This window comes from Sarcophilus harrisii, chromosome 4 (genome assembly GCF_902635505.1).
Source record: "Sarcophilus harrisii chromosome 4, mSarHar1.11, whole genome shotgun sequence".
Classification (NCBI taxonomy): Eukaryota; Metazoa; Chordata; class Mammalia; order Dasyuromorphia; family Dasyuridae; genus Sarcophilus; species Sarcophilus harrisii.
The window spans coordinates 308,241,769-308,267,304 of record NC_045429.1 but is presented as its reverse complement, the minus strand read 5'-3'; the positions used below and the strand labels follow the sequence as shown (position 1 = coordinate 308,267,304).

The 25,536-nt window shown below is 44.0% G+C and overlaps 2 protein-coding genes across 4 annotated transcripts; both read left to right on the top strand.

Moving 5' to 3' along the window:
* Positions 1 to 2,368: 2,368 nt before the first annotated feature.
* On the top strand, positions 2,369 to 14,658 carry MAFG (MAF bZIP transcription factor G). Of its 3 annotated transcripts, XM_031965658.1 has the most exons (4): positions 2,388 to 2,413; positions 3,555 to 3,609; positions 8,639 to 8,700; positions 8,818 to 14,658. In XM_031965658.1, the coding sequence occupies exons 2-4, from the start codon at positions 3,573 to 3,575 to the stop codon at positions 9,268 to 9,270; spliced, it is 552 nt and encodes a 183-aa protein (XP_031821518.1). In that variant the 5' UTR covers positions 2,388 to 2,413; positions 3,555 to 3,572; the 3' UTR covers positions 9,271 to 14,658. The 3 variants fall into 3 exon arrangements, with proteins under 3 accessions (XP_023358395.1, XP_031821518.1, XP_023358396.1); XM_023502627.2 differs by lacking the exon at positions 3,555 to 3,609 and having other exon boundaries at positions 2,369 to 2,413; XM_023502628.2 differs by lacking the exons at positions 2,388 to 2,413; positions 3,555 to 3,609 and adding an exon at positions 5,136 to 8,366.
* Positions 14,659 to 14,755: 97 nt separating this feature from the next.
* SIRT7 (sirtuin 7) lies at positions 14,756 to 25,518 on the top strand. Its single transcript, XM_031965657.1, has 10 exons — positions 14,756 to 14,908; positions 15,004 to 15,141; positions 15,590 to 15,694; positions 18,800 to 18,870; positions 19,030 to 19,102; positions 20,005 to 20,103; positions 20,184 to 20,420; positions 20,540 to 20,620; positions 21,360 to 21,466; positions 24,751 to 25,518. Exons 1-10 carry the CDS (start codon positions 14,816 to 14,818, stop codon positions 24,959 to 24,961), a joined length of 1,215 nt encoding a protein of 404 aa, XP_031821517.1. The 5' UTR covers positions 14,756 to 14,815; the 3' UTR covers positions 24,962 to 25,518.
* Positions 25,519 to 25,536: the final 18 nt, after the last annotated feature.

The window sequence follows — 25,536 nt, the reverse complement described above, 5'->3', positions numbered from 1 at the left end:
TTATTTTAATATACTTTATATAGCATAGAGCACATAAAATACATTTATATAATATAATAAATTACACAAACTACAAATAATATGCTATTGTTATATAGTTATGTGGACTGGAAAGGTAGGAAGGGGGCAGATTATGAAGGGCTTTAAAAATTAGAGTATTTTATATCTGATCCCAGAAGTGATTGGGAATGATGGTCAGATTTCAGCATGATTAGATAAAAGATTTTCTGAATTCATAAACATGGAAGAACACTTGTAGGTAATGGCAAAATCAACCTTATACCCTTATGAGTGTGTAGCTGAGGTCAAGAGGGAGAGGAGATCATAGGAAATTTGTAAGTTAAAGAAGTGGGAAATTAAGGTGTTTGAGAAAGTATCATTGTTAATGTTGAAGTCTCCTAATCGGGGAAAGAGAGAGGAGAGGAAGAAAAAGGGAGAGAAAAACTGTGACCCAGACACTCAACTCACTGAAGAAGAATGAATATAATAATGACAGCTACCAGAATCTTGATTAGGTGATAAATTTGGATTGAATGATCCTCAGCACAAGAGAATTACTGAGTGAAACTGGAAAATGAATGGATGCCCATCAATTGGAGAATGTTTGGATAAATTGTGGTATATGAATGTTATGGAATATTATTGTTCTGTAAGAAATGACCAGCAGGATGAATACAGAGAGGCTTGGAGAGACTTACATGAACTGATGCTAAGTGAAATGAGCAGAACCAGGATATCATTATATACTTCAACAACGATACTGTATGAGGATGTATTCTGATGGAAGTGGATTTCTTTGACAAAGACACCTAATTCAGCTTCAATTGATCAAGGATGGACAGAAGCAGCTACACCCAAAGAAAAAAACACTGGGAAATGAATGTAAACTGTTTGCATTTTGTTTTTCTTCCCGGGTTATTTTTACCTTTTGAATCCAATTCTCCTTGTGCAACAAGAGAACTGTTTGGTTCTGCACACATACATTGTATCTAGGATATATTAGGACGTATTCAACATATATAGGACTGCTTGCCATCTAGGGGAGGGGGTGGAGGGTGGGAGGGAAAAATCGTAACAGAAGTGAGTGCAAGGGATAATGTTGTAAAAAATTACCCTGGCATGGGTTCTGTCAATAAAAAGTTTAAAAAAAAAAAAAAAAGAGAGAGAGAGAATTACTGAGTGATGGAGGTAAGAGCTTGGAAGCAGCCATGTGTATCAATGAGTATTCTGACTCTGGCATCATGATCTGTAGATTTCACTGATTTTTCTAGCCTGGGTGAGAGCACAGAAGATCATTAATTTCTATTAGTTTATGAAGTCATCCCAGAACGTACCCCTCCGTTGTCTTAGAATCAGGTATAAGAATAGGATAATTCACTACATCCAATAGATAGAGGTTTGACGTTTGTTCAAGTCCTGAGCTGCACCTGGGAGCCCAGTCTCTATGCCCTATTCTTTTATACAGGCTGTGCCCAAAGTCCTAGGGCGGCTGGAAGCCACTCTGCACTTTAGGGACTGACTCCCTGTGCGAGCCGCGTCTGCACGAGACACGTTGTTTGGGCAGCGAGCCCAGGCCTGATGTCGCGACAGTCAGCCAGCCGGCCGCTCTTTCTCTCCGGAAACCGGTGTTGTAGAACTCTCACTGTGTCAGGCACTGCACGGGGCACACAAAAGGAAAGACACAAGCGAGGCACCAATCAGTCCAAGACGTTTAGTGAGCTCCTGCGGGCGGGCGCGCTGCTAGGCCCAGAAGGATGGAGAACTTGGCGAGCTTAAGCAGCTGCGGGAGACACCCGCCCGACCCGGGGGCGGGAAGGCCCGCAAGGCCTGGGCTCCGGAGGGGGACGGGGTAAAGGTCTGATTGCACGCAGTGGCAAGGAGGGAGGAGAGAAAGCTAGGGGTGGGAGGAGGACGAGATGTCACCGCAGCTAAGAAGCGGGGCGCCTTTCCGAGGTGCAGGCGCACTGGCCTCAATCGGGGTTTCTTCCCTCCCCTCCCCCGCGCCCCCGCCCCCTCCAGCCCCATCTCGCTCTCTCCTTCCCCTTTAAGCTCCCGGCTGGTCGCGTCGCCGCTTCATGAATGGAGCCCACGTGACCAAACATCATGTGACGTCTGTGGAACGGCGGCGGCTGTGGCGGCTGTAGATCCGCGATCCTGGTCCCGTCCCGGCCTCAGCCCTTATCCGGTCCGGTCCGGTCCGCCGCGGCCCGGGCCCGCGCAGCGCCGTGCGGCGCCGCCCCGCCCCGCCCCGCCCGGCCTCAGCGCTGCCTCGACTCGGCGCCGCCGCCCAGCCAGCAGTCCCGTCCCGGTCCCGAGTCTCCGCCCGCCCGCCCGGGCCCGGCCTCCCTCCCTCCCTCCCTCCCTCCTCCCCTGCCCCCCGCCCGCCCGGCCCGGGCCTCGGCCCCACTGTGTGGTGAGTACCGCGCGGGTTGGAGGGCGGGCCCGGGCCCGGGGCTGCCGGCGCGCTGGACGGCTGGGGAAGTGGCCGGGGCACCCTGGCTGGGCCGCCGGGGTGGAGTCGGGCGAAGCGACCCGGGAGCCGCCCTCGGGGCCCCGGGGGTGGGAGCCAGGGCAGTGCCTCTGGGCGTGCGTCCAGCCTGGCAGCTCCCGCCGGCGGAGCCCAGCGCCCGTGCCTCCGTTTCCCCTCGGAGCCGAGTTTGGGGTCTCGTGGTCCCCGATGTTGGAGGGCGGAATGAGTCCTGCTTGCCCAGTTCTAGGGGGAGCGGGGCACGCGGACCCGCGTACGCCCCGTTTGGGGGTCTTAACGTAGGAGAACAAATCCCGGAGGGGCCGTTTGATAGGGGCGGCCTCCCGCGACCCTGGTGCCCCGGGGGCCGTGAGTTCCGGGCAGCTTGATGGGGAAGGCCACAGCACAGGGTGGCTGCGGAGAGCTTTGACCGAACAAAGCTGCTGATTCATCAGGTGTCTGTGTCAGCATCTTCCCGTGTGCTGGGGCCTGTGAAGAAGCCTGGAAGAAAGGAGTGGGCGGGTGGGGAGGGAGCGAGGGGAGAGGAAGACCACCCTGCCGCCCTAGCACGCTCCCCTTTGCAAAGCCGCTGCCAGAGCGCGGAGCAAAGACTTGCTGACTCATCATCATGAGGTCACCGGAGGCTCATCCTCACACCCGAGGGGATTTGAAGGAGAGGGTGACAGCCCAAACTGGTGAAATTTGGAGGGAAAAAGCAAACCCGGTGGAGAGACAGCCTAAGGAAGCGTGCTGTTGCCGTGGACCGGGATCTTTGAGTTTTCGTTGGCATGGAAGAATGCTAGAGCTGGACAGAATCTTACGAGATCACCTGGTCCGACCCCTAAATTTTACTGATGAGAAGATTGAGGCAATCTCCTAGGCAGAGTGAGGAAATTGGAATGTGTCCCTTTAAAAGTTCCCTTACAGAGCAAGATTCTAGAGCCTTGGCTTTATTCTATCCTCCCACCCCAACAGATAATTGGGGAACAGCTTTACCAGCTTTTTTTTTTTTTTTTTTTTTTTTAGTTGCTAGAACTAGTCCCAGGTCAAGAACATTTTCTAAAACTGTTGTTGAACTGTTGTTCAGGGACACATCTGAAAGAAGATGGCAGGGGACCTTGTCCACATGACTGGTGCAGCAGGTCAGACTGGGGATGAAGGAAGAAGTTGTAAAGAGGAGAGGGTGTATGTGGGGAGTATATGGGGAGCTAAGAGTTGAGAAGTGGTAATCCTGAGGGAGAGTAAAGATGAGAAAGGTGAGAGAAAGCCGGCCACAAGGATGTTTCAGATATTCTGGGAAATGGCAAGTGAAGTAAACAACAGGATTCGCTAGGAAGGCTGGGGATGGGTAGGATGGGCAGATTTTCAGTCTACAGTCTTTGACTTGAGACCTGGTTTGGAGCATAGAGATTTATGGTAGAGCAAAGGATTACATGGTCAGGATCAGGAAGGATAGAGAGCCCATGAACTTTAAGCTTATGTAAGGTAGTACTTTCTGACTAGAATTTGTGACTTGGCCAGTATTTATAGAATTGTAGTATAGATAGATGAAAGATGCTGACTTCTTTAGAGCCAAGTTTTCAGTGATTTGGGGGACTGAGTAGAAGATTAGCATTTTTTATTGTAGACTCATGGATATTTCTTGGGTATGAATGGGTTGATAATGGGAACACACATTCTGACCTCAGTGTCTGGCCAGAAAGCCTGTTTTCCTCTCCTCTCCCACCTAATCCCACCCTCAGGGGCATATGGTTGGAACCCCGTACCTGCTTGGATTCCTCCTTGGCTTGGTGCAGTTCGGTGTGAGTTCATTCCTTGGAATGGAGTCTCCATTGCTCAAGTGCAGAATGTTCAGATGGTGGAGAACAATAGTACTAATTTATTGACATTGGTGTGTAAAGATTTAGTCCAATTTTTCTTGTGTAGCAAGACAACTGTATAAATATATATATCTATATATATATATAGAGAGAGAGAGAGAGAGAGTATTTAACATATACTTTAACATGTACAGGACTACTTGCCATCTAGGGGAGGGGGAGAAAAGGAGGGGAAAAATTGGAACAGAAGTTTTTGCAAGGGTAAATGTTGAAAAATTACCCATACGTATGTTTTGTCAATAAAAAGCTATTAAAAAACAAAACAAAACCTAGAGATTAGTACTTTTGTTCCAGGCATTTTTCTTCTGTTAAAATACATTTATCTTTAGGGGAATAACACTTTAAATATACTCGATCATTTCTACTTTAGTGTAAGCTAGTTTATTAGAAACCTCCCTAGGTTTAGAGGAAGAAAGCCTTAGGGGATCCTGGGAACCCAGTGAGGTACAAGTTAAATGGCACAGAAGAGATAAGAGTGGCAGAGGTAGGGGGTGGGGGTGGGGTGCAGGTGTATAAATGTAGGGAGCCAAAGTTTTCACAAACTTAGTAGTTGTACTGGTCACATGGTTTTGAAAATTAAGGGAGAATTAGATTTTGACCAAAGCTTTGACCTTTTAAGTGATGAGCAAACAGCTGACAATTGCCTGACCTAATTTCAGCTAGGATATCCCACTGGGTGTGAGGGAAAGTTGATGTTTATAGAGAGACTAGCTTTTGGACTCTTTCTTTGCTCTGATCAGTAGTTAAAGTAGGTGGGGGGGGGGTTCATTTTGGGGGTTTTGGTTTTGTTTTTTTTAATGCGTTGAACAAGTGCAAGTCAGGAAAACCAGAGTTGAGGTTTTTGCTCTCTTTGGAATTGTGATCTTTCCAAAATGAATCTTGTGTAGCTAATAGTTAAAGTTCGATCTGATTGAAAGGGATGAGGCAGAACCCTAGAATGAACTTTCTTGAAGGATCTTGATGATGATATAACATTTCTCCCTGACCTTTCAGGTCAGGTTTTTGATCTTACTAGACTATAAGAGGGTGAGTGATCCAGTGTCTAGCCCTGGTCAGGACTCCAGTAAGGAAAAAAAAAAAAATGAAAAAGGGAATCAGTGCCTGATTGCTTAAAGGACAAAGAAAATAACTAGGAGTGTAGCTTCTTTCTTGATGCTGACTCTTTCATTTATTGAGCATCTGGGTGTCTCCCAATCCAGGAACTACCTGATTTCTTAGGGCTTCTGCATCAATATTCCTCAAACTGTCTCCAATTATGTTTGGAATCGTTTGCTTTAACGTAAATGCCAGTGAGACCTTGGAGAGCTTCCCAGAGACTAAACCTCTTTGCCTTTCTCTCCTACCTTCCAACTTGCCTAAAGATTCAGCTTTTTCCCTGGGAGCCAAGTCTCCTTGTCAAGACATCATTTTGTGTTTAGGTGTGTTTTGGTGGGCTGACAGGTTGGATCTTTCTCTCCACCCTGAGCACCTACCTCTGGTTTGAGTATAGTCTCCATCACTATTGTAAGTGCACTCAAGCACTCTCGCCCTCGTGCGTATGCACACACACACACACACACCTTTGATTAGAAGAGAATTGGCTGTACTTGTGCTGAGTTCAGGCTTTCTGTGCTAGAGTGAAATCTGTTGAGGAGGCACTTTTCAGCTCCCAGCCATCACACTCGGCATTTTTCAGTGTGATCTTTCTTCAAGGAGTCATCATTGTGCTGAGCAGTCAGCAGGTCAGGGAAACAGGCTTTTTGATACTAAGGCTGTCTAAAGGTATCTGGTTTTGGCTCTTTTTGTGAGAGGCACTAGGGACACCTTTCAAACTGATCATTTTTTCCTTTTAATGGAGCCCAGTCTATACTGTCTTTCAAACTCCAGATAAAGTTGGAATTGTGGCTTTGTAGTGTGCAGGGGGAAACTAGGAGCCCTTGTTCTCATCCAGTTATGTGGGTGCTGGATCACCTCAGTCAGGGGGTCAGCATTTCCAGAAAGGACCAGTGCTGACTATAAGACCAAGGTTCCCTTGGAGCCTTCTCATGTTTCTATCAAAGAAATAGTTCAGTTAAAGGCCTAGAAGTCCTGATTTCACCTCTGTCCTTTGACCTTGGTCTGCAACTCCCATCAATTCTGAGGTAGGCCTGATTTTGGCTATGAATCCAGGAGCTTTGTCAGTTGGACACGGTGTGTCCTTAACCAGATGTCTTTCTCCAAGGATCTTTTCTTCCTGACCTAGTTATATAGTTCTTCTCTGACCCCAGAGTGCTTTTATTGTAAAAGGAATGCCTAATTAGTCCTGGTATGCCTTTCTCTTACCTAGTCTTCTAGTTCCTTACTAAATTTCTTTTTGTTTTCCCTTACACTTCTTTCCATAATCCAATCCCTTCAATTTGAAATTTCCTCCTTAGACTAAAAGCTTTCCTGACCTGAGTGTAGGGACCTTAAAATTTAGAATTATGAAACCTTCATGGAAATGAATATCCTTTTTACATTACCTTCTTTCCCTTATTAAGTCTGACCCATTCACCAGTCCTGAATAGAGATTGGATTTGGGGATTGGCATGAAGATCGGGAAGAAGAAAGTAGGTAAAGATTTGAACTTTGGAGGACCTAAGGACTTGGAGATGAGTCCAAGATGTTCTGAGGGTTAGAGGGTAATAACAAATGTGAAAATGCTTTTAAAAATCTAAATCTCAATATAGGAACAAGGGTTTGTGTTATTAGGTGGGGAGGAGTCAAGGCATGCTGAAGGATGGTGGTAAAAATAAAAGTGGCTAGATTCTCTTGGGGAAAGAAAGGCTTAGTATTGAAAAAGGCTGTCAACTGACAGACTATTTGGTGTTAGCTTCTGCTGCCTGTGATCTATTTTCTGTGTTCTTTGGCACTGTGGAAAGTTTATTCCTAGCAGGAGTCAAGCATAAATGTGTAGCAGATATTATTGAGAGTAATTGGTGGTCCAAATGGCATCTTCTTACCCCAGCCTTTGACTAGTCTGTGTCCAAGCAGGGCCCCTTAGTGGTTATTGCTAGTGGGCCTTGTGAAATACCCTGGTTGCAGTAAAACTGTGTGTGGGAAGTGGAAGCTCTTAAGATTCTGCAATCCAAAGCCACAGGAGCTGAGACTATTAGCCCATGAACAAATAGGGCCTGGCAGATGGGCAAAGAGGAATCTCCTTGAAGGTAGCCTAAGATTGGCAGGCATTGTGGCACAGTACAGAATTTAACATTCCCAGGTTTCTACTACTTGGAAAATCTGAGGCAGAAGCAGTTTTTAATTGTTCTAGGCCTCAATTTCCCCATGTCTAAGTAAGGACTAGATGACTTATGAAATCTTTAACAGCAGTGAATCTGGTCTTTTGCTGTTGGAATCAGGAATCATCCTTACATTAACCTCTCCAAAACTTACATCTTCAAAGGAAATTTCAATTTCCACTTCCCTGAAAACCAAGTAGAATTTGGTCTGAGCCACTAACTTGGTTATTCTATGTTAAAACAAAGGATCTCAAAGGCAAGACTTTGTTCCCACACCTCTTCTCACCTTCAAGAGCCAACCTTCACTGGAGTAGAGGTGTTAGGGGGTGAACTCTGGTGTGCATTCTTTCATTCAGCTGTTAGGCAGGATGCCTTTTGTTGACTGATGTTCCATTCCCCAACATATGGATCCAGGCTATCTGGGTCCCTCGGGCCTTGCTGGCTGATTGGGCTTTGGGATTGCCAAAGTGGGTGAGGGAGAGCAAAGTGATGTGCTGAGTCAGCATGACTAGCTAGGAACAGCCGATCTCTGATGCTGCCAAGTTATTTTTAAAGCTCCTGGCTTCCTTCTAGGCTGGCCCCTCCCTGATCTCTTTCCTCCTAATCTCTACCTCCACTTCTCTTGTTTTCCTTTTGATCTGTCTCCTCTTACTCCTTCTATATCTATCTAACCTTCCTGCCCCCAGCCCCAATTCCCAAAGGGAAGAAGCAGAGGGCCAGCACGATTTTTTGAGCAGCTAAACAGAGGTCTGCTTTGGTGTGATGACTTTATCTCAGGCTCAGGTATTTTGGAACTGGTCTGGTCTGGTAGTAGTAATAGGGAAATAGCCCTGGCCAGTTTGAGAAAGGGGAAACTGTGGTGTGAACATAAGAATTTTTAGATGTGGAAGAGATCTTAGAAATCATAGCTATATAAACCTATGTAAATAGGTCAGGGAAAAGAGGAACAACTGTGGTTTGGTAGGATCAACTGAACAGAGTTAAATTGTTCTCTTTTTGATAGAAGGAAGGGTCTTAGAATCTTCCCTTAACTCTGCAACTATTCTTCCTTACAGAGAGTAACTGTTGTGGCTCCCAGGTTATGACGACCCCCAGTAAAGGAAATAAGGCCTTGAAGGTGAGTGGTAAAAGGGTGAGGAGCAGGATGTGAGAAAGAACAGCATGTGGTTTGTGAATTACGGTGGGGAATGAGTCTCTGGGACTAATGAGTATACCTTTTTTATTATCTCATTAGGTGAAGAGGGAGCCAGGTGAGAATGGCACCAGCCTGACAGATGAGGAGCTGGTAACAATGTCTGTACGAGAACTGAACCAGCACCTTCGAGGCCTGTCAAAGGAGGAGATCATTCAGCTGAAACAACGTCGGCGCACACTTAAAAACCGAGGCTATGCTGCTAGTTGCCGAGTGAAAAGGGTCACTCAGAAGGAGGAGCTGGAGAAACAAAAGGCAGAGCTGCAGCAGGAGGTAGAGAAGCTAGCCTCTGAGAATGCCAGCATGAAGCTGGAGCTGGACGCCCTCCGCTCCAAGTATGAGGCACTGCAGAACTTTGCGAGGACGGTGGCTCGGAGCCCCGTGACCCCAGCCCGGGGCCCCATCACTGCCAGCATGGGGCCCCTTGTCCCTGGCAAAGTGGCTGCCACCAGTGTCATCACAATAGTGAAGTCGAAAACGGACGCCCGGTCGTAGTGACACGTGTGTGTGTGTGTGCTCCCCCGGCAGCGGGTATATGTGGGGTGGTTAGGCACAAGGCAGTTTCAACAGCCCTGTCCCCACCTCTCTTTCTTCTTCTCTTCTCCCACCTCTTCCCTGCAAAGCACAACCTCCCACCCCGGGGGTGCCGGGCTGAGCCCCCTTTGATTTCATCATTATCGTCATGTGTCTTGTGCGTTGGGATTGGTCGGTGCGGCGGTGACATGGGGTGGCCCCCTTCCTTCCTCTGGGTACCAAGGCCATGTGGACATAGAGTCCCAATGTGCCCCTTTTGGCATAAAGAGTATGTGCTTTGTCTCTGAGGAGGGGAGGTTCCAGTTTGGGAGGATGGGACATGTCCCTTCTTGAGCTCCAGGTTGCCTCCCCAGACCTCCGAATGCTGTCCTCACTACCCCTAGTGTCAGGAGCTAGGATCCTCCTTGGGAACTGTTCAGTCTGGAGTGGTTTGTTATAAACAAACCCAAGTTGAATAGGTCAGTATTGTGGGGACAGGTGGGCCTTGTTCTAATGGGGAAAGTGCAAAGTGTCCTAGTAAACCTGGGAGAGTGAAGTGGTGCATCCCCTGGTTGGTGTGGGAGGTAATAGGAAGTCCTTGGGGAGAGGACGGGGTGTCATATGGTGGCTATGAGCCAATAGCCACGGCTTTTGTGCCTGACACGTTGCACTGAACAAGACCAAAATCACTAGTTGTGAGCGTATTTGAAGGGTGTGTACAGTGTGTCTTAGCAATGGGTCCTGTGTCACTGTTTACACAACCTATTTGTGTGGTTAAATGGTCCTTTATTTAAAAGAGAAAAGTTCCTTTGAAGAAGCTATTAAATTATATAAGTTTAAAGACTAAAGAAGAAAAAGCTGCAGAGTATTTATAAAACTGTCTTTTTAAAAACACAGAATAGGAGGAATATTTGACCATAGAAATGGAAAAGAAATGAAAAAAGAAAAAAAGTAATTTAGAAATTGTGTTAATTTACAAAAAGAGAGAGGAACTTGGGGGAAAATCCTTTGTTGTAAATCCTTTCTTTGAACAATTCTCTGTGGCTGTTGGAGTTTAGTTTTTATAAACACAGAGTTATCAGACATTATTTATAAAACTTAGTTTAAAAAAAAAAAAAGAAAAAAAAAAGCCTAACCACAAAACCGACCAGAAGGCGAGTCCTAACGTTCTTTGATATCTCTTTTGCAATTGTACCAAAAGTGACTTACTCTTTTGCCCTTTCTGCTTCCGTCTCTTTGCCGGTGGCCGTGGTGTAGTCCGTGCCTGGTGAGGTCTTGTGCGGCGGTAGCGTGCTGGTGCTTCTGGTGACCTTTGACGTGTGGGTGTCACTCTTGTGTCTGTTTTTTCTGTGTTTGTTTTTTGGATTTGTTTTTGCTTTTGCTTTTTTTCTGGATTTCCAGCACAGGCAGTCCAGAGCTTTTAGTGCAGCACTTATGTGGAGGATGCAGGATCTGTGCTTACTCAATCTCCCTCTTTCTGCTTCCTGCTCTTCCCAGTCCATCCTGAGTCCTCTGTTGGCAGAACACCAAAGGCCAGAATAAACTCTTTCTCTCTCTCTCTCTCTCTCTCTCTCTCTCTCTTTCTGTCTGTCTTTCTCTCTCTCTCTCTCTCGAGCTGACAAGGATTGGGCTTTGGCTGTGGATGGAATATGTCATGTTGATGAGATGTAGGGCTGGACCATTCTCATCACTCATGAATAGATACCTTGGCTTTTTTCCTTTATGCTCTGGTCCTATAATGGCCCATGGCAGAAGAGGGGACTTCAGGGGCTATCTGCACAGCCATCCTTGCAGCTTCCACATTCTCCTCCTTGTATCTGGGGGTAGTAGACTTTCAGGGACCAAGGAGTTGTCGTAGGTATAAATTTGGGGTATAGGTTAATTGTCTTTCTTGTCTTCCTCATTATTTCCCTGCTATGATGACAGCTGTAATTGGTATCCAATCTGGCCACTACTTTATTCCTAGTCTTCAGATAAACATGAAGCTCTGGCCAGACATCTGTCAGAACTTGAATCTGGGGCAGGAAGTTATTCCCTGTTTATCCCAGAATGGCATCAGTGATGGTGAGCTACCATCAGGGGTATTGTATTATGTTCCCTCCAGTTCTGTGATATGGAGGTATGTGAAAAACAATACTTTTCCTCATTTCTGCCTTCTTTGGATGGCCTGGTAAGAGGTCTCACCTGGTGCCAAACAATCTCTCATGCTCTGGTTAGTTCCTTTTTCCATTCACTCCCCACAACTCATGCCACCATCCTCCAACACCTTGGCAGCTTTTTGACCTGAATTCTTCCTCTTCTTTTCTGATCTTCATGTCTTCCAGAAATTGGCCACTCAACTTTCAGAGAATGCTCCCTCTTGAAAGAGAGCCAGATATCCTGTCTTAGCTCCACCCACAGAAGTACCCAGTCCCCAGTCTTGGCTCAGCAAATTCTTGTTAGTGATAATGTTCAAAGGGCCAAGTCTGGGTAGGGGGATCTGAGCAGTGAGTGGATTTCTCAGCTATAGAAATGGTCACCTTAAAGGAGGGCAGTTAACCCTCGCTCTGGCAATACTGACATCATCCTCTTCCCATTGGGTTGTTTGAGTACTACAGACTAAGATGGACCCAGGTTTTTGTGTGTATGGGGTAAGAAAAGTTTTTTTATAAAAGTGCCAAGCCTACCTTACTGGCTATTTAAACCAGATTCAGAGCGAAAGGTGGTTCAGTTCTTGGCTGAGGGCATTCTATCCATATAAAGATGTAGCTAGACTGTTCTTTGAAGTGGAGGTAGGAATGGGGAGGGGAAATCCCTTATGGGGAGGAAAAGATTGACTTATCCCTCCTGGGTATGTTTAGTCAGAAACTTGCACGTTGTAAGCTGGACCAGGGAAAAATTCACCAGCTTTGATCCAAGTAACTTCTGAGAACCTGTGATAGCCTACTTTCTTCCACACTGTTGTATAGCTCACAATAGCTGTGGGCAGTGGTCAAGGAAGGACTTGAAATACCCAAAAGAGAGTTTTTGGTCTAGTGTAGACCTGTCTTGGAGGGACAAGGGAGAAAAATCGCATCAGTTCGCACAGATTTAAAGTTGGATGGGACCTCATAGGTCATCATATCCATCCCCATTTTGCAGATGAGGAAACTGAAGCCCAGAGGTGTTAAATAACTTGCCCCTGGTCACACAGCTAGTAAGTGCCTGAGGCAGGGTTTAAACCCAGGTCTTCCTGATTCTAGGTCTAGCATTCCTTCCACTACATCGAACTGGGTCAGGGCAGAAACTGACTCCCCCTCGCCCCCCCTTTTTTAAAAAATGCAATTGCCAGTTTTATCTTTCACTATAGGGCTATACCTGAATACTTTTTCGGACTTCTCAGGTTGGGCACTGAGGAAGGACCTTATAGGGCAGAGAGAAGGATGTGTGCAGAACCAGGGAATAAGAGCTGTAAGATTGTGGATTTTTAATCCCCATTGAGGGGAGAAAAGTCTTCTTCTGCATGTTCAAGCCCAAATCAGAGTCCTTGTCTCCTGTCTAGTGCTGCTGTTTCTGGAGTTGTGACATATTGAGATTTTCATGCTTCCTTTCTTTGACACATTTGGGAAAATGTTTTTCCAGATTAAGGGGAGTTTGTCCACTCCCATCCCAGCCAGAACTGAGGGGTCACCCTGTTTTCATGGGCACTCCTTGTCTTTCATCTTGGTTTCTGTAGAATAGATACTGTGTTTACGTATGGGTGTTTTGTGTTTTCCTGGTCCTTATTTGTTCAAGTTTTCTACCGTGAGGGTGTTGTGTTTCATTTCCTTCTCCTCTGAATTTTCTTGACAAGGAATTGAGGGCTTCTGCTGGGGCCAGTTTTTCCAAACACTTGCAAAATAATACCATGATATGTATTTCTCCTGTTCTCCTAACCCTGCTCTAAACCCCTCTCAACCCACTTTAGGGGATTCACAGCAAGCCTCTAAATTAATCTGGGGGATGAAGAATAGGTTCACTCTTGAATGAGGGGCCTTGGCTCCAGAACAGATTCACTCCAAGGGCTACTGGCTGCTGCTATTCCAGGGGATGTGTTGTTATTTGTGTAGAAATGTGACATATGTGTGGTGTATGGTGCTTCCTGGAATCTTAGATTCTTCCCATTTCCCTGCCTCTAAATGTATTGCCTCCACAGTCTATTTTTCAGTTTAGCTAGTTTTACTACTAAATGATTCAGGTAGTTTGCTTGAGTTTTCCCAGTGCTTGTTCATTGGGCTTTTGCTGGCCACAAACTGCTAGTAAGAGGTAAAATCATGTTGGATAGCTCCTCTGTAGCAGCAAGGAATGACCAAAGCTCTCTCCACAGGCAGGGATGCAGCATGAGGCCTCTGCCTGCAGCACTGTTTCCGCACTGGGACTTTTTTAGACTGTGGTTTGTTGGAAGAAACTGACACATTAACGATTTTTCTCCCCAGAAGCCACTGAATAATAGTTTATGGCTTTTTCTTCCTTTCCTGTCAGTTTCCAATGGCTTGGGAGTATGTAGATAAAGATTACTAAGGGCCTACCTGAGACCCAGCAAAGAAGGGTCCAGAGGGAAGCTCATGGCGAGGAAGGTGGGAGCGAGTGATCCCCTAGAGACAGCTTTCCATTTGTCCCTTGCTTGGATGCCTGTGTCTGGGTGTGTGCTCATTTGTGTTTGTCAGTATCTGAATCCCCATCCCATCTTTGCAGCAGCCACAGCCATCCAAAACTCTCGGAGATCAAGCTGAGTCGGTTGGAAACGTGGGAGAGGGGAGGGAGGGGTCCATGAGTCCTCAATGAAGCCTTTTCCCACGGTGGGTGCTTCCCATCTTGGGTGCTGTGATCCCTCTTTGGCACATTAAAGGGGACTTTTCCCCACCGCATCGCCCCTTCTTCCTGTCCCCTCATTCGGCCCTACTCGGAAGCCTTTACCAAATGGGAATGCGGGCAGAGTAGTATCCCGAGCGCTTCCAGCGGCGAGACAAAGGCTGCCCTGGGGCGCCTGGCTCTGCTGCTTCCTTGCCTTTGGTCCTGAGTGGGTTGGGGTTAGGGGAAGAGGAGGTAGCCTTGGGTAAGGGCTTCTGCCTGGGGCTGAAGCCTCTAGGAGCGGGTAAAGGCGAGCCACCTTGGAATTTGCTTTGGGGTTTTTTACAGATTTGAAGTGAGCAAGGCTGGGGTCTGGGTACGGGTCGGGGAGTCGGGCAGCCAGGGTCGACCTCTGGGTGCCTCCTCCCCCAGCCCGACTCAGTATTTATTGCTAAATTATTGTCCAGGCGGGGCGGCACGGGGCCGGGCCCCCCGGGTATTTATTGCTGTATATATTGTATGTTTGTGATATATAAGGTTTTCTTTATTTTGTATATGATCAATAAAAACCTTTTAAAGAGACCTTTGCCTCGCTCCCTCTTCTGGGGGTGCCGGGGAGGGAGGGGCCGCGCCCGGTGGAACGGGGAGGAGCGAGAGGCGGAGCCGGGAGTCTCCGCTGCGCAGGCGCGCCGCTCACATTGGGAGCGGAAGTGGCAGCAGCCGGTTGCCTAGGGGAGCGATGGCCGCCGGCGGCCTGAGCCGCTCGGAACGGAAAGCGGCCGAAAGGGACAAGATCCTGCGAGAGGAGCAGCAGCGGAACCGGCTCCGCCAGGTAGGCCGGGACGGCCCAGGGCGTCCCCCCGGGAGCGCGCGGCTCGGCCACGCTCCCCCTCACGGCCACCGGGCTCCCCCCACCTTCCCCTGCAGGTGTCCCGGATCCTGAAGAAAGCGGCGGCGGAGCGGAGCGCCGAGGAGTGCCGGCTGCTGGCCGAGAGTGAAGAGCTGGTAAAGGAGCTGCAGGGCCGGAGCCGCCGCCGCGAGGGCCTGAAGAGGCGACAGCAGGAGGCGAGTGCGCGCCCCGCTTCCGGCACGATTTGCCTTGGCTCGCCCCCGCTCCCTGACCTCCTCCCAACCTTCCGACCCTAGACCCCCCAGACAACCTCTGACCTCGAGATTTCTCAGCCCCGTTCTGGCCATCCCCGAATCGAGGACGCCCCCAAAACTCGGGGACCGCGCCGGCCCTTCCCCGGCTCCTGCCGAACTGCCCCTGCCGAGTCGCCGAGCCTTCTTTTCCCAAAGTTGGGAGCATGTTGCTTTGGGGGGGGGGGAGAGAGAAAGGTCAGCTCCCCGTTAAGAAAAGAAGGAGAAAGGAAAACATCTGGCTCTGGCAAGGACAGGAAGGATTCTGACCCCTCTGCCCCAAAGTCTGGAAATCATTTGCGGCTGCTTGGTCCTCGGTGTTTTGTTCTGGGAGGGGGAGGGGGGCTTGACCACCTTTTTTGTGTCTCCTCAGGTGTGTGATGACCCCGGGGAACTAAGGAGGAAAGTCAGAGAGTTGGCTTTAGCTGTCCAAAATGCCAAATACCTGGTCATCTACACAGGAGCCGGGATTAGCACGGTAGGGAAAGGAGTGACATCGTTGTGTTCTTTAGGGTTAAATTGACTCTCAGAAATCCTTCCTGGAGTAGCTCTCTGAGAGGACTGGCCCTGGCAATCTCCTTAGGATCACTTGGGCAGAATAGGAGGTTTGTGGATGGTGCCCCCTGGAGGACCACTGGTTTCCCTAGATGTAAAAGATTTTTTTTTCCCCCTAAGGGGATTCACATAAAATCCACTGATCCATAAAATCAACTAAAAGTTGTAGTTAGAAAGCAACTTATTATTGCTTTAAAACAGTATGTAACTAAGAGAATATGAATTTAAGTTTTTAGCATATAGTAGACTTTTAAATGTTTGCATTGAATTTAGTAAATGAAAACAAGTAATCCATCAGTTAACTGGCATTTATTAAGTGCCTACAAGGTGACTATCCCTGTGCTAAGTACCAGGAATACAAAGAAAGGCAAAAAACAAAACTCCCGCTTTTAGGGAGCTCAGTCTAAAATCCCATAGCTAAGTTACTGTCAGATATATTTTGTGTCGTTTTTATTTCCGGGATTGTTATAAAAATCACATGAGATAATATTTGTAAAGCACTTGGCTAAAGTAAGCACTGGGGGAAAGGAAAATGAAAATAATGTTGAGAACTGTCATTATCTAGTTCACTTTCCCATCCCTTTCACTTGATAGGTAAGCAAACAGGCCCAGAGAAATTAAAATGACTTTGCTAGGAAGAGGGGAGAGAGGGGTCCATGAGTCCTCAATGAAGCCTTTTCTCACAGTGGGTGCTACCATCTTTGATGCTCTAATCTCTCTTTGGCACATTAAAGAAGCACAGATGGTAGTAGAACCTAGTTGTCCAAATCTCCCTAATCAATAGAATTGCTTCTCTTTCTACATTCTAACGTATGATACAATAGAAAGAACAACAGTTTCCGAGTATGGAGAAAGAATCCTAGTTTTTCCATTTTTTGCTGTTTTTAAAACTGGGAAAGGGGATGTTGAATAAGGAGCAAAATATATAGAGAGGACAAGTTATTGGAAATCATGCCTTATTACAGAATGTCACTTACCATATACTGTCCTTTGAAATGCTCTGACTTGTTCACATCTCTGCAGCTGCTCTATTGAGAGTTCTGTGAATCAACAACTTTGGTTATCACAGATAACCAAGAGTCACATGACTTATGTTCCCTGTAGTCAGATTAATATTTAATACAGTAATAAGAGGCTTTACAGCACTGTTAAGTGGCACATGAGAGGGCTAAATGCAGCTGCAATCTTGAGTATTGCTGCTTTAGAAATTCCACTCTATGAAAACTAGAGCTGCCTACTGTAACAGAAATGATTATCTAGGCTACTGCTTTGTTTTTGTTTTCTTCGGTTATGTATTACTTTTAATGACCCCATGGGATTTTCTTGGCAAAGATCGTGGAGTGGTGTGATTTTTTTTTTTTTTCCTTCAGCTCATTTCACAAATGAAGAAACTGAGATAAACAAGGTCAAGTGACTTGCCCAAGATTACCCAGCTAATATGTGTCTAAGGCCAGATTTGAACTAAGGTCTTTCTGACTACAGGCATAGACTCTATCCAGCTGTTCCATCTAGCTACTGCAGAATATAGCAGCATCATGTAAATGAATAGCTTCCTCAAAGATCAAATGAAATCAAGCTCAAGAACCCAGATAATTTCCTTATGCCTTAACCTAGATGTATGTAGTTTGGGATAGATTAGAAACTTAGAATATTTAGTTAATTTTCCTTCTATCTTTTTTTTTTTTTAATTAAAGCTTTTTATTTTCAAAACATATACATGGATAATTTCTCAACGTTAACCCTTCCAAAATCTTGTGTTCAAATTTCCCCCCTTACCCTAAATGATAAGTAATCCAATATATGTTAAACATAGTAGAAATATATGTTAAATCCAATATATGCATACATATTTATATAATTATCTTGCCGCACAAGGAAAATCGAACAGGAAAAAAAAATGAGAAAGAAAATAAAATGCAAGCAAACAGCAACAAAAAGGAATGAAAATGCTATATTGTGACTATACTCAGTTCCCACAGTCCTCTCTCTGGGGGTAAATGTCTCTCTTCATCAAAAGATCATTGGAACTGGTGTCAGTCATCTCATTGTTGAAGAGAGCCCTGTCCATCAGGATTGATCATCATATAATCTTGTTGCCATGTATAATGATCTCCCGGTTCTGTTCATTTCACTTAGTATCAATTCATGTAAGTCTCTCCAAGCCTCTCTGAAATCATCCTGCTGATTGTTTCTTATAGAACAATAATATTCCATAACATTCATATACCATAATTTATTCAACCATTCTCCAACTGATGAACATCCACTCAGTTTCCAGTTTCTAACCACTCCAGAAAGGGGTGCCACATTTTTGCACATGTGGCTCCCTTTCCCTCTTTTAAGTTCTCTTTGGGATATAAGGCCAATTCCTACTGCTGGATAAAGGATATGCACAATTTGATAACTTTTTGAGCATAGTTTCAAATTGTTCTCCAGAATGGCTGGATCTGTTCACAATTCCACCAACAATGTATTAGTGTCCCAGTTTTTCCACATCCCCTCCAACATTCTTCATTATCTTTTCCTGTCATCTTAGCCAATCTGAGAAGTGTGTAGTGGGTCATAGATGAATTTTCCTTCTATTTTGGCAGGCTCTGAAAGATCTGTTTAGAGGTACAGTAATAACAATAGCTAACATTTATATAATGCTTTAAAAATTTTTGCCAAGTGCTTTACAAATATTATCTCATTTGAGTCTTACAACAATCCTGGAAATAAAACTAAAGGAAAATGTGGCAGTAAGAATTTGTACTACACACTTAGAGATTCATAAGTCATCTTAATTAACTGGTTGAAGACATCAACAAGCATTTATCAAGCACCTAGTATGTGTTAGGTACTGGTTTTGAAAATACAAAACATGAACTAATCCTTAATCTCAGAATGCTGAATGTGTATATAAAATTGTATGATGTCTTCATTGTAGCAGCAATATCATTTTGCTGCCTATTCTTGGAGTTCTGCCAGTAGCTACAGTTGACGCCCTTCCTTGCTTGTTTTTTTTTCCATGTATTTCCTGGCCATGTAGGCAGCTTCCATCCCAGATTATCGAGGCCCAAATGGAGTATGGACACTGCTTCAGAAAGGGAGGAGCATTAGGTAAGCAAGTATAATACAGAAGTTAATTGTCTGACCCTGTTCTACCTCCTAGGCAGGCTACAGAGGCCTTCCCTGTGAAATGGAGGGATGTCAGATGTAGTGTGAACCTGAACTTGGCAGCTTCTCCTCACCTTTCCCTTTTTCCCTTCCATCTGGCAGTGCTGCCGATCTGAGTGAGGCGGAGCCCACCCTCACCCACATGAGCATCGCCCGCTTACATGAGCAGAAGCTGGTAAGAATCCATGATTTCTAACATGCCTACTTTCCAGGGCCTGAAAGAGAGAACATAACTTTTTTGTTTCTTCTCTATTATTCCAAAACATCTTGATTCCCCTTTTGAAAAACACTCCTAGATGAGTTTAGCTTTCAGGTTTTGGTTCAGTCAGCCTGATTTAAACTTCTCTTGTTTCCTTGCTAGTGGGGTGAGGTAGGTCTCCCCAGTCCTAAATGACTAGTTCAGAGGAGGCTTTGCTACTTCTAAGATCTCAGAAATGTCTTTCAGGTGACCAGCTTTAGTCTAAGACTTTAAGCATTAACGGTACACCTCTGGCCTTTCTTGATTTGCTTTTATGGAGCCACAGTAATTCTCGAAGTGGCTCCTTTGACTTTTACTCAAGTATATATGTTCAACTTTAGTTGCAAGAAGCCAGGAGTGAGTCTGTCTGGGCTTTTAGGAGAATTAGATGTAATGAGTCAAAATAGCTTCCCTCTAAGACACTGTGATAACTTCTAACCTAAAATGTTGAGCATTGAGGGAATTCAAATAGTACACTGATGTTTCTAATGGTTTATAAAACTAAAAGGAAACAGCAAATTGATCATTGTTTTGGTTCACCTTACAGGTGAGAAATGCCAGTTACCTCCCAAAGCCCTAAGGGAATTACTAAAAGAATTTTCCAATCCTTACAGAAACCTTTCTTGGGTGTTTTCTCCAATTCCTGCTTGTACTCAGTCCTCCTTCTTTGACAGATTCTGTCTTGTAGTTTGGCCATACTTCCTTCACATCCTGAGGTTTTCAGCAAGATTAATAATCTTGATGGTGTTATATGATCTTTTTTGTGCCAACTTTGAGCTGAGGTGGGAAGATCCCTTAGTATATCTTGCTGTCTCTCCACCCATATTCCTCTCTTAAAGGTGCAGCATGTAGTATCCCAGAACTGTGATGGACTCCATTTACGGAGTGGGTTGCCCCGCTCAGCGATTTCAGAACTTCATGGGAACATGTACATTGAGGTGAGCAGCCTTAGTTGGGACTTGGGAGGTGCTGAGGGAGAGTGCTCTAAACTGGCTCACCAAGCTTCCTCGATCCTCAGGTCTGCACCTCCTGCACTCCCAATCGAGAGTACTTGAGGGTTTTTGATGTGACAGAGCGAACAGCCCTGCACAGACATCAGACAGGCCGGACCTGTCACAAGTGTGGGGCACAGCTTCGAGATACCATTGTGCACTTTGGTGAGAGGGGAATTTTGGGGCAGCCTTTGAACTGGGAAGCAGCAACCGAGGCAGCAAGCAAAGCAGACACAATTCTGTGTTTGGGATCCAGCTTAAAGGTAGATGAGAAAAATAATAAGCAGATGAGATTTCAGTAATTTGTTACTCCTTTCCCTTAAACATTTAGGCTCAGTCAAATGTCAGCCTTCTATAGTCTTGTTTCTTTGGATCCTGACAGGTGCTGAAGAAGTATCCACGTCTCTGGTGTATGACTAAACCCCCTAGCCGTCGCCCAAAACTCTACATAGTAAATTTACAGGTAACTAGAGAAAATTGATATGTGTCTAGAAATATCTACCTAGTATATCAGGTTTAAGGGAATGGGATACGGAATGAAAATAGGAAAGTGGAGGGATGGTAATGGGATTACATGAGCAGAAGCTGGTAAGAATCCAGGATTCTGGTAGGTACAGAAGGAGGCATTTCCCATGAAATGGGAATTTCCAAATTCCATTTACTCCAAAAATCACGTTTAATGCCCCAGGAGTATGTGCCAGGCACAGGGAGAAATACAAGTATAAACATAGTTTTTGCTTAGAGTGTACATGCTGGTATGAAAGATAAATGTTCATAAATACACAAATTAGAATATAACTACATAAGAGAAAACAGTCTAAGAGCAGATATTAGAGCAATCATTTTTAGCTCAGGGATTTGGGTTTAGGATCACACTTAATGAAGGAAGTGGCTTTTGAGTTGGGCTTCAAATGCTAAGTAAGCTATAACCCAGAAATTGGGGGGGAGGAAAGCATTCCAGCATTCTAAGCTTTGGAAGAGTATAATCACAACCTAAGACTAATGGGTCTCAATTTTAGTAACTCCTTCCATCTCCACCTCACCTTTCCCACACACTTATCTAGTAGTAGGCTTAGCACATTATGAGAAATCAAGCAGATATCACTCATCTGTCAGCTCTGAGCCAGCAGATATCAATATCAGTATACTTTTGGAAAAGCATTTTTTTTAAGACATTCATTTTTTTTCCCCTTTGTTTTCAGTGGACACCAAAAGATGACCTGGCTGCCTTGAAACTTCATGGGAAATGTGATGATGTTATGCAGCTGCTAATGGATGAATTGGGTCTTGAAATCCCCCCCTACAATAGGTGAGTAGTATGAACAGGATTTAGATCCCTAGCCCAAGCTAGTCACCCTTTAATTCCCTTGCCTGTTTTATGTGTACAGATGGATATGGTTGCCTCTTCTTGTAGATTGAATTTTTTGTTCTATATTTATACACTGATTAACATGAGCATTTCTTCATACAAAGAATAGAAAAGGGAAATTGCATATAAAACAGCAAATCTTTACTATGAATAACTTGTCTTTTTTTAAGCATATAATAAATTCATCATGTTAATTTCAAAACTATCCTCGCTTATTTATGTGCCCCTGCAAAACTACTCCTCTTTTCTCCTTACAGCCTGGTTATTAATGAAGTTGTAGAGCTGGTTTAAACCTAAGGGAGTGGCTGAGGTATAAGAACATCTGATGGAATTGCTTCTAAGAGTATTTGCAATTGACTGAAATCTTACTTGAAGTTTTAGATAAATTTTGGATAACTTGCCTTCTCATTAATTTTTATGTGCTGATATTTCTGTTAGAAGAAATAAGATTTTTGTTTTAGGGAAGTAAAAACACATGTTGCTTTGGAAGGACTGTAGTTCTGTACAGCTTATTCAAATTGCTCAGTTATACCATAAAAACATGAGTTATTTCTGTGGATTTTTTTTTACTTTTAATTAAAAGGAAGACATTCCAAAAGCAGTAGCTTTTTAAATTTTAAGATTTTCAATTATAAATGATTCTTTGACTTTTGGATTTGGAAATTTTTGTGTTTAAAGAACATTTTAAAGATGTTGTATAATAATGTTAGGTGTTATGCAATATGAATTGATTTTTAAACACTTAGCACATTTTATTGCTATCTATTAAATTATTAGTTTGTAAACTTCAGCACTTGAGTGGATATGTGATCACATTGGTTTTAGGGCCTACACTAGTACAGATCCCAAACTCACCCTGTGCTGTGTTTTCCCTATATTCTAGTTCTTGGTCAACCTAGCATACTTGATAGCCTTACTGTGGCTCTTTTCTCATTATGTGGGCACCAGTAGAGTACACAAGCCACTCATTAGTTATCCCTTTTCCTATAATATATCTTGTCCTTTTCCCAGTAGTACATTCTTTGACAACATCTTCCTAATTATTATGTAGCCTACTCACATTCACCATTGCCTTTTAGGTATCTTGCTTTAATATTTTGGAGACTGATATCCCATGGTTCAAAGACATATAGTATTACTAAAGGATGGTTTGTTTGTTTTTTAACCAAGGAGAAGTTTGGAGATCATTAAAAACAAACAAATAACGACTATTTTTTAGAGGCAGGATAGTGCCTTCTCTTTGTCAATTCTGAGTCCAGTTCATGTTCATCTTCCAGTATCTTTCCAAGACAGATTAAACTGCTACCAGTGAAGTAAAAGTAATAAACCACTGGATCAATGTAAGGCAGTAACTTTTCTGACATTTTGCTCATTCATATTCTCACGAAGAAGAGACCTCTGATTAGAGCAAAAACTTATAATTATACAGTAATGGAACAGAAGACCAGTTTGTAAATAGGCTATAAAATGTGCTTTTTTATAACATATAAACTAATACACTCTATGTGCTCATGCTTGTATGAATCATCAGCAGAGCTGATTGCATTAATCCCCAAGAAACAGGGGAACCTATAAATAAAATCTTTAATTACTCAAAAGAGTTGTCTTAAGTATCCATGGAAGAAAAAGCAAATGGATGGAAGAATGCTAATTAAGACTTGTGATGCTAGGTGACACAGTGGATAGAGTGCTGGACCTAAATCAGGAAGTCATCTTCGAGTTCAAATCCAGCCTGTGTGATCCTGGGCAAGTCACTTAACCCCATTTGCCTCATGAAGAAATGAAGGAAATGGCAAATCACTCCATTGTTTTTGCAAAGAAAACCCCAAATAGGGTCATGCAGAATCTAACAGAACTGAACAGCAGCTTGGTTGACCTGAAGTGATAGTCCCTAGGACTCACCTTTCTTCTTTGAGAAAGTACTAAGATAGTATGAGAAGGAAGGAGATTCCTTTGTTTAACTTGATGGCCTCTTAAGTTCCCAGTTTACTTAAATCTATACTCCTCAGGCTTCTGTCATTAGGGAATAAGAAAATTTAGTATTTTGACAACCTTGACACAAGGTATGTGTATTGTTACATACCTTGATTTTCTTATTCAGAATTCTAATAAATGCTACCTACAATTGTCAGGAGAAAGAGACATGTTGAAGGGCATAGCACATTCACATTTTGTATATTTCTTGCTTGGTTATAGCTTAATAGCTTAACAAACAGTTAACAAATTATTAAAGAATAACAGATTAACAATAAAATTGTTTTTGCCACACTCAAAAAAGACTCGATATGCATTTGGATGTGAAATTAGCCATTAGAGTCTCATTCATTAGTAATGTATGCTAATCGGTAAGACTGATATGTACAGTATATAGTACAATACATACTGATTATTCCATTAGTAATTGATAGTATTACAGAATGCACTAATCATTGTGCACAGATTATATACTATACATCAGTCATATTGATTAGTACATTATATAATATGTACCATTCAATAACGTACAGACAAGCTTTATGGAGTGTTCATCCAACTATACCATCAAAGCCTTAACCATAGACATTCTTCATCTTGTTTTCTTCCTTTCTTCATAATTAGGCTGAAACTTTTATGGTGATTATAGAATTTATAATCTGAAGGTCTGCTCAGCATGCTGAGGACCTTCCTCTGGATCTCTTAATGACCTGGAACTTGTTGCAGTCAACACACATTCTGTGTGCTCTCAGTTTATAATACAAACATAATTTGGGATCATCCTTTAAAGCAGCTCAAATGGAACTTACATTCTGAAACCCTTTCCACCCTTGAACTTCATATGGCATTTTGTTTTATAAGTCTAAATCACCTTTATGCTCTATACAATACAGTTACTTTATACCTGTCTTAGATTGTCAGCTCTGTGAAGGTTTGAGTCCATATTAACTTCTTCAATGCCTAGCATCAGGTGCTCAATGTTTGAATGAATTAATTTCTTTAAAATATATTTTATAATCTATATAGACACATCTCCTGTTATGGTAAATTAATGAGATTTTGGTTTTGGGGAAGAAAGGTGAACAAAGAAGTGATTGCCTCTAAATAGCAAGAATAGGTTACTCCTGACACTCTGGTTTGTCATTTAGTAATTGGAGGGGGAACCTATTTCAACCATATATGTTGAGTATGTTTCTGAGTAAGATTTTTGCCTTGAGTGGTTTCTAATATATATTTCTTCCTTTTGGTAGGTGGCAAGACCCCATCTTCTCTCTGGCAACTCCCCTTCGTGCTGATGAAGAAGGCAGCCACAGCCGAAAGCCATTGGTGCCCCCCCAGAGTGCAGAAGAGACTCAGTCCAGGGATCATAAGGAGCAAGCAGCTCCACTTAGTTCAGTGCCCTTCTCAGGTGGTTGGTTTGGCAGGGGTTGTACCAAAGGCACAAAGAGAAAAAAAGTATAACCCTGTGCCTAGAGGGGAATAGACAGTTGGCACTTTTAAAATAACTTCAGGAAACCTTATTCAGGGGTCAAAAGTCACCATGAAGGGTAAAGTTAACCTCCATGTTGACTAGTAAGTGGGAATAATGGATGAAATTTTTGTACTGGGATTTTTAGCAATTTATTTGGGGGCTTTTCTCCCCTTGAAAGCCTATCTCCTAACTCTTTGTACCACTTTCTGTGCTACAAACTGCACCTAATCATGAATTAGGGTCTATGGATGACATCTCTAGCTCATCTAGTCCCTGAATGAGGAAGTGGCAGACTTAGCAATTTTCTGCAAGATAAAGGACTTGGTGATATTTCACATCTGGCTGGCCATGAGGAAATACACAGCTGCCTTTACCTCAGATCACCAGACTGCTCTTAGGGCCCTGAACTGTATTTCTATCACTTGTTACTAAAAGTGTTGCTAACTATAGGTCTCTTTTTCTGTAATAGGGTGGCTTTGACCTCTCTAAAAGCTCTAAGCAGATCCTTTCATTTTGTTTTTGATTAAATGCCTCTGCAATACCTTGATTATTTTGAGTGTGTGTG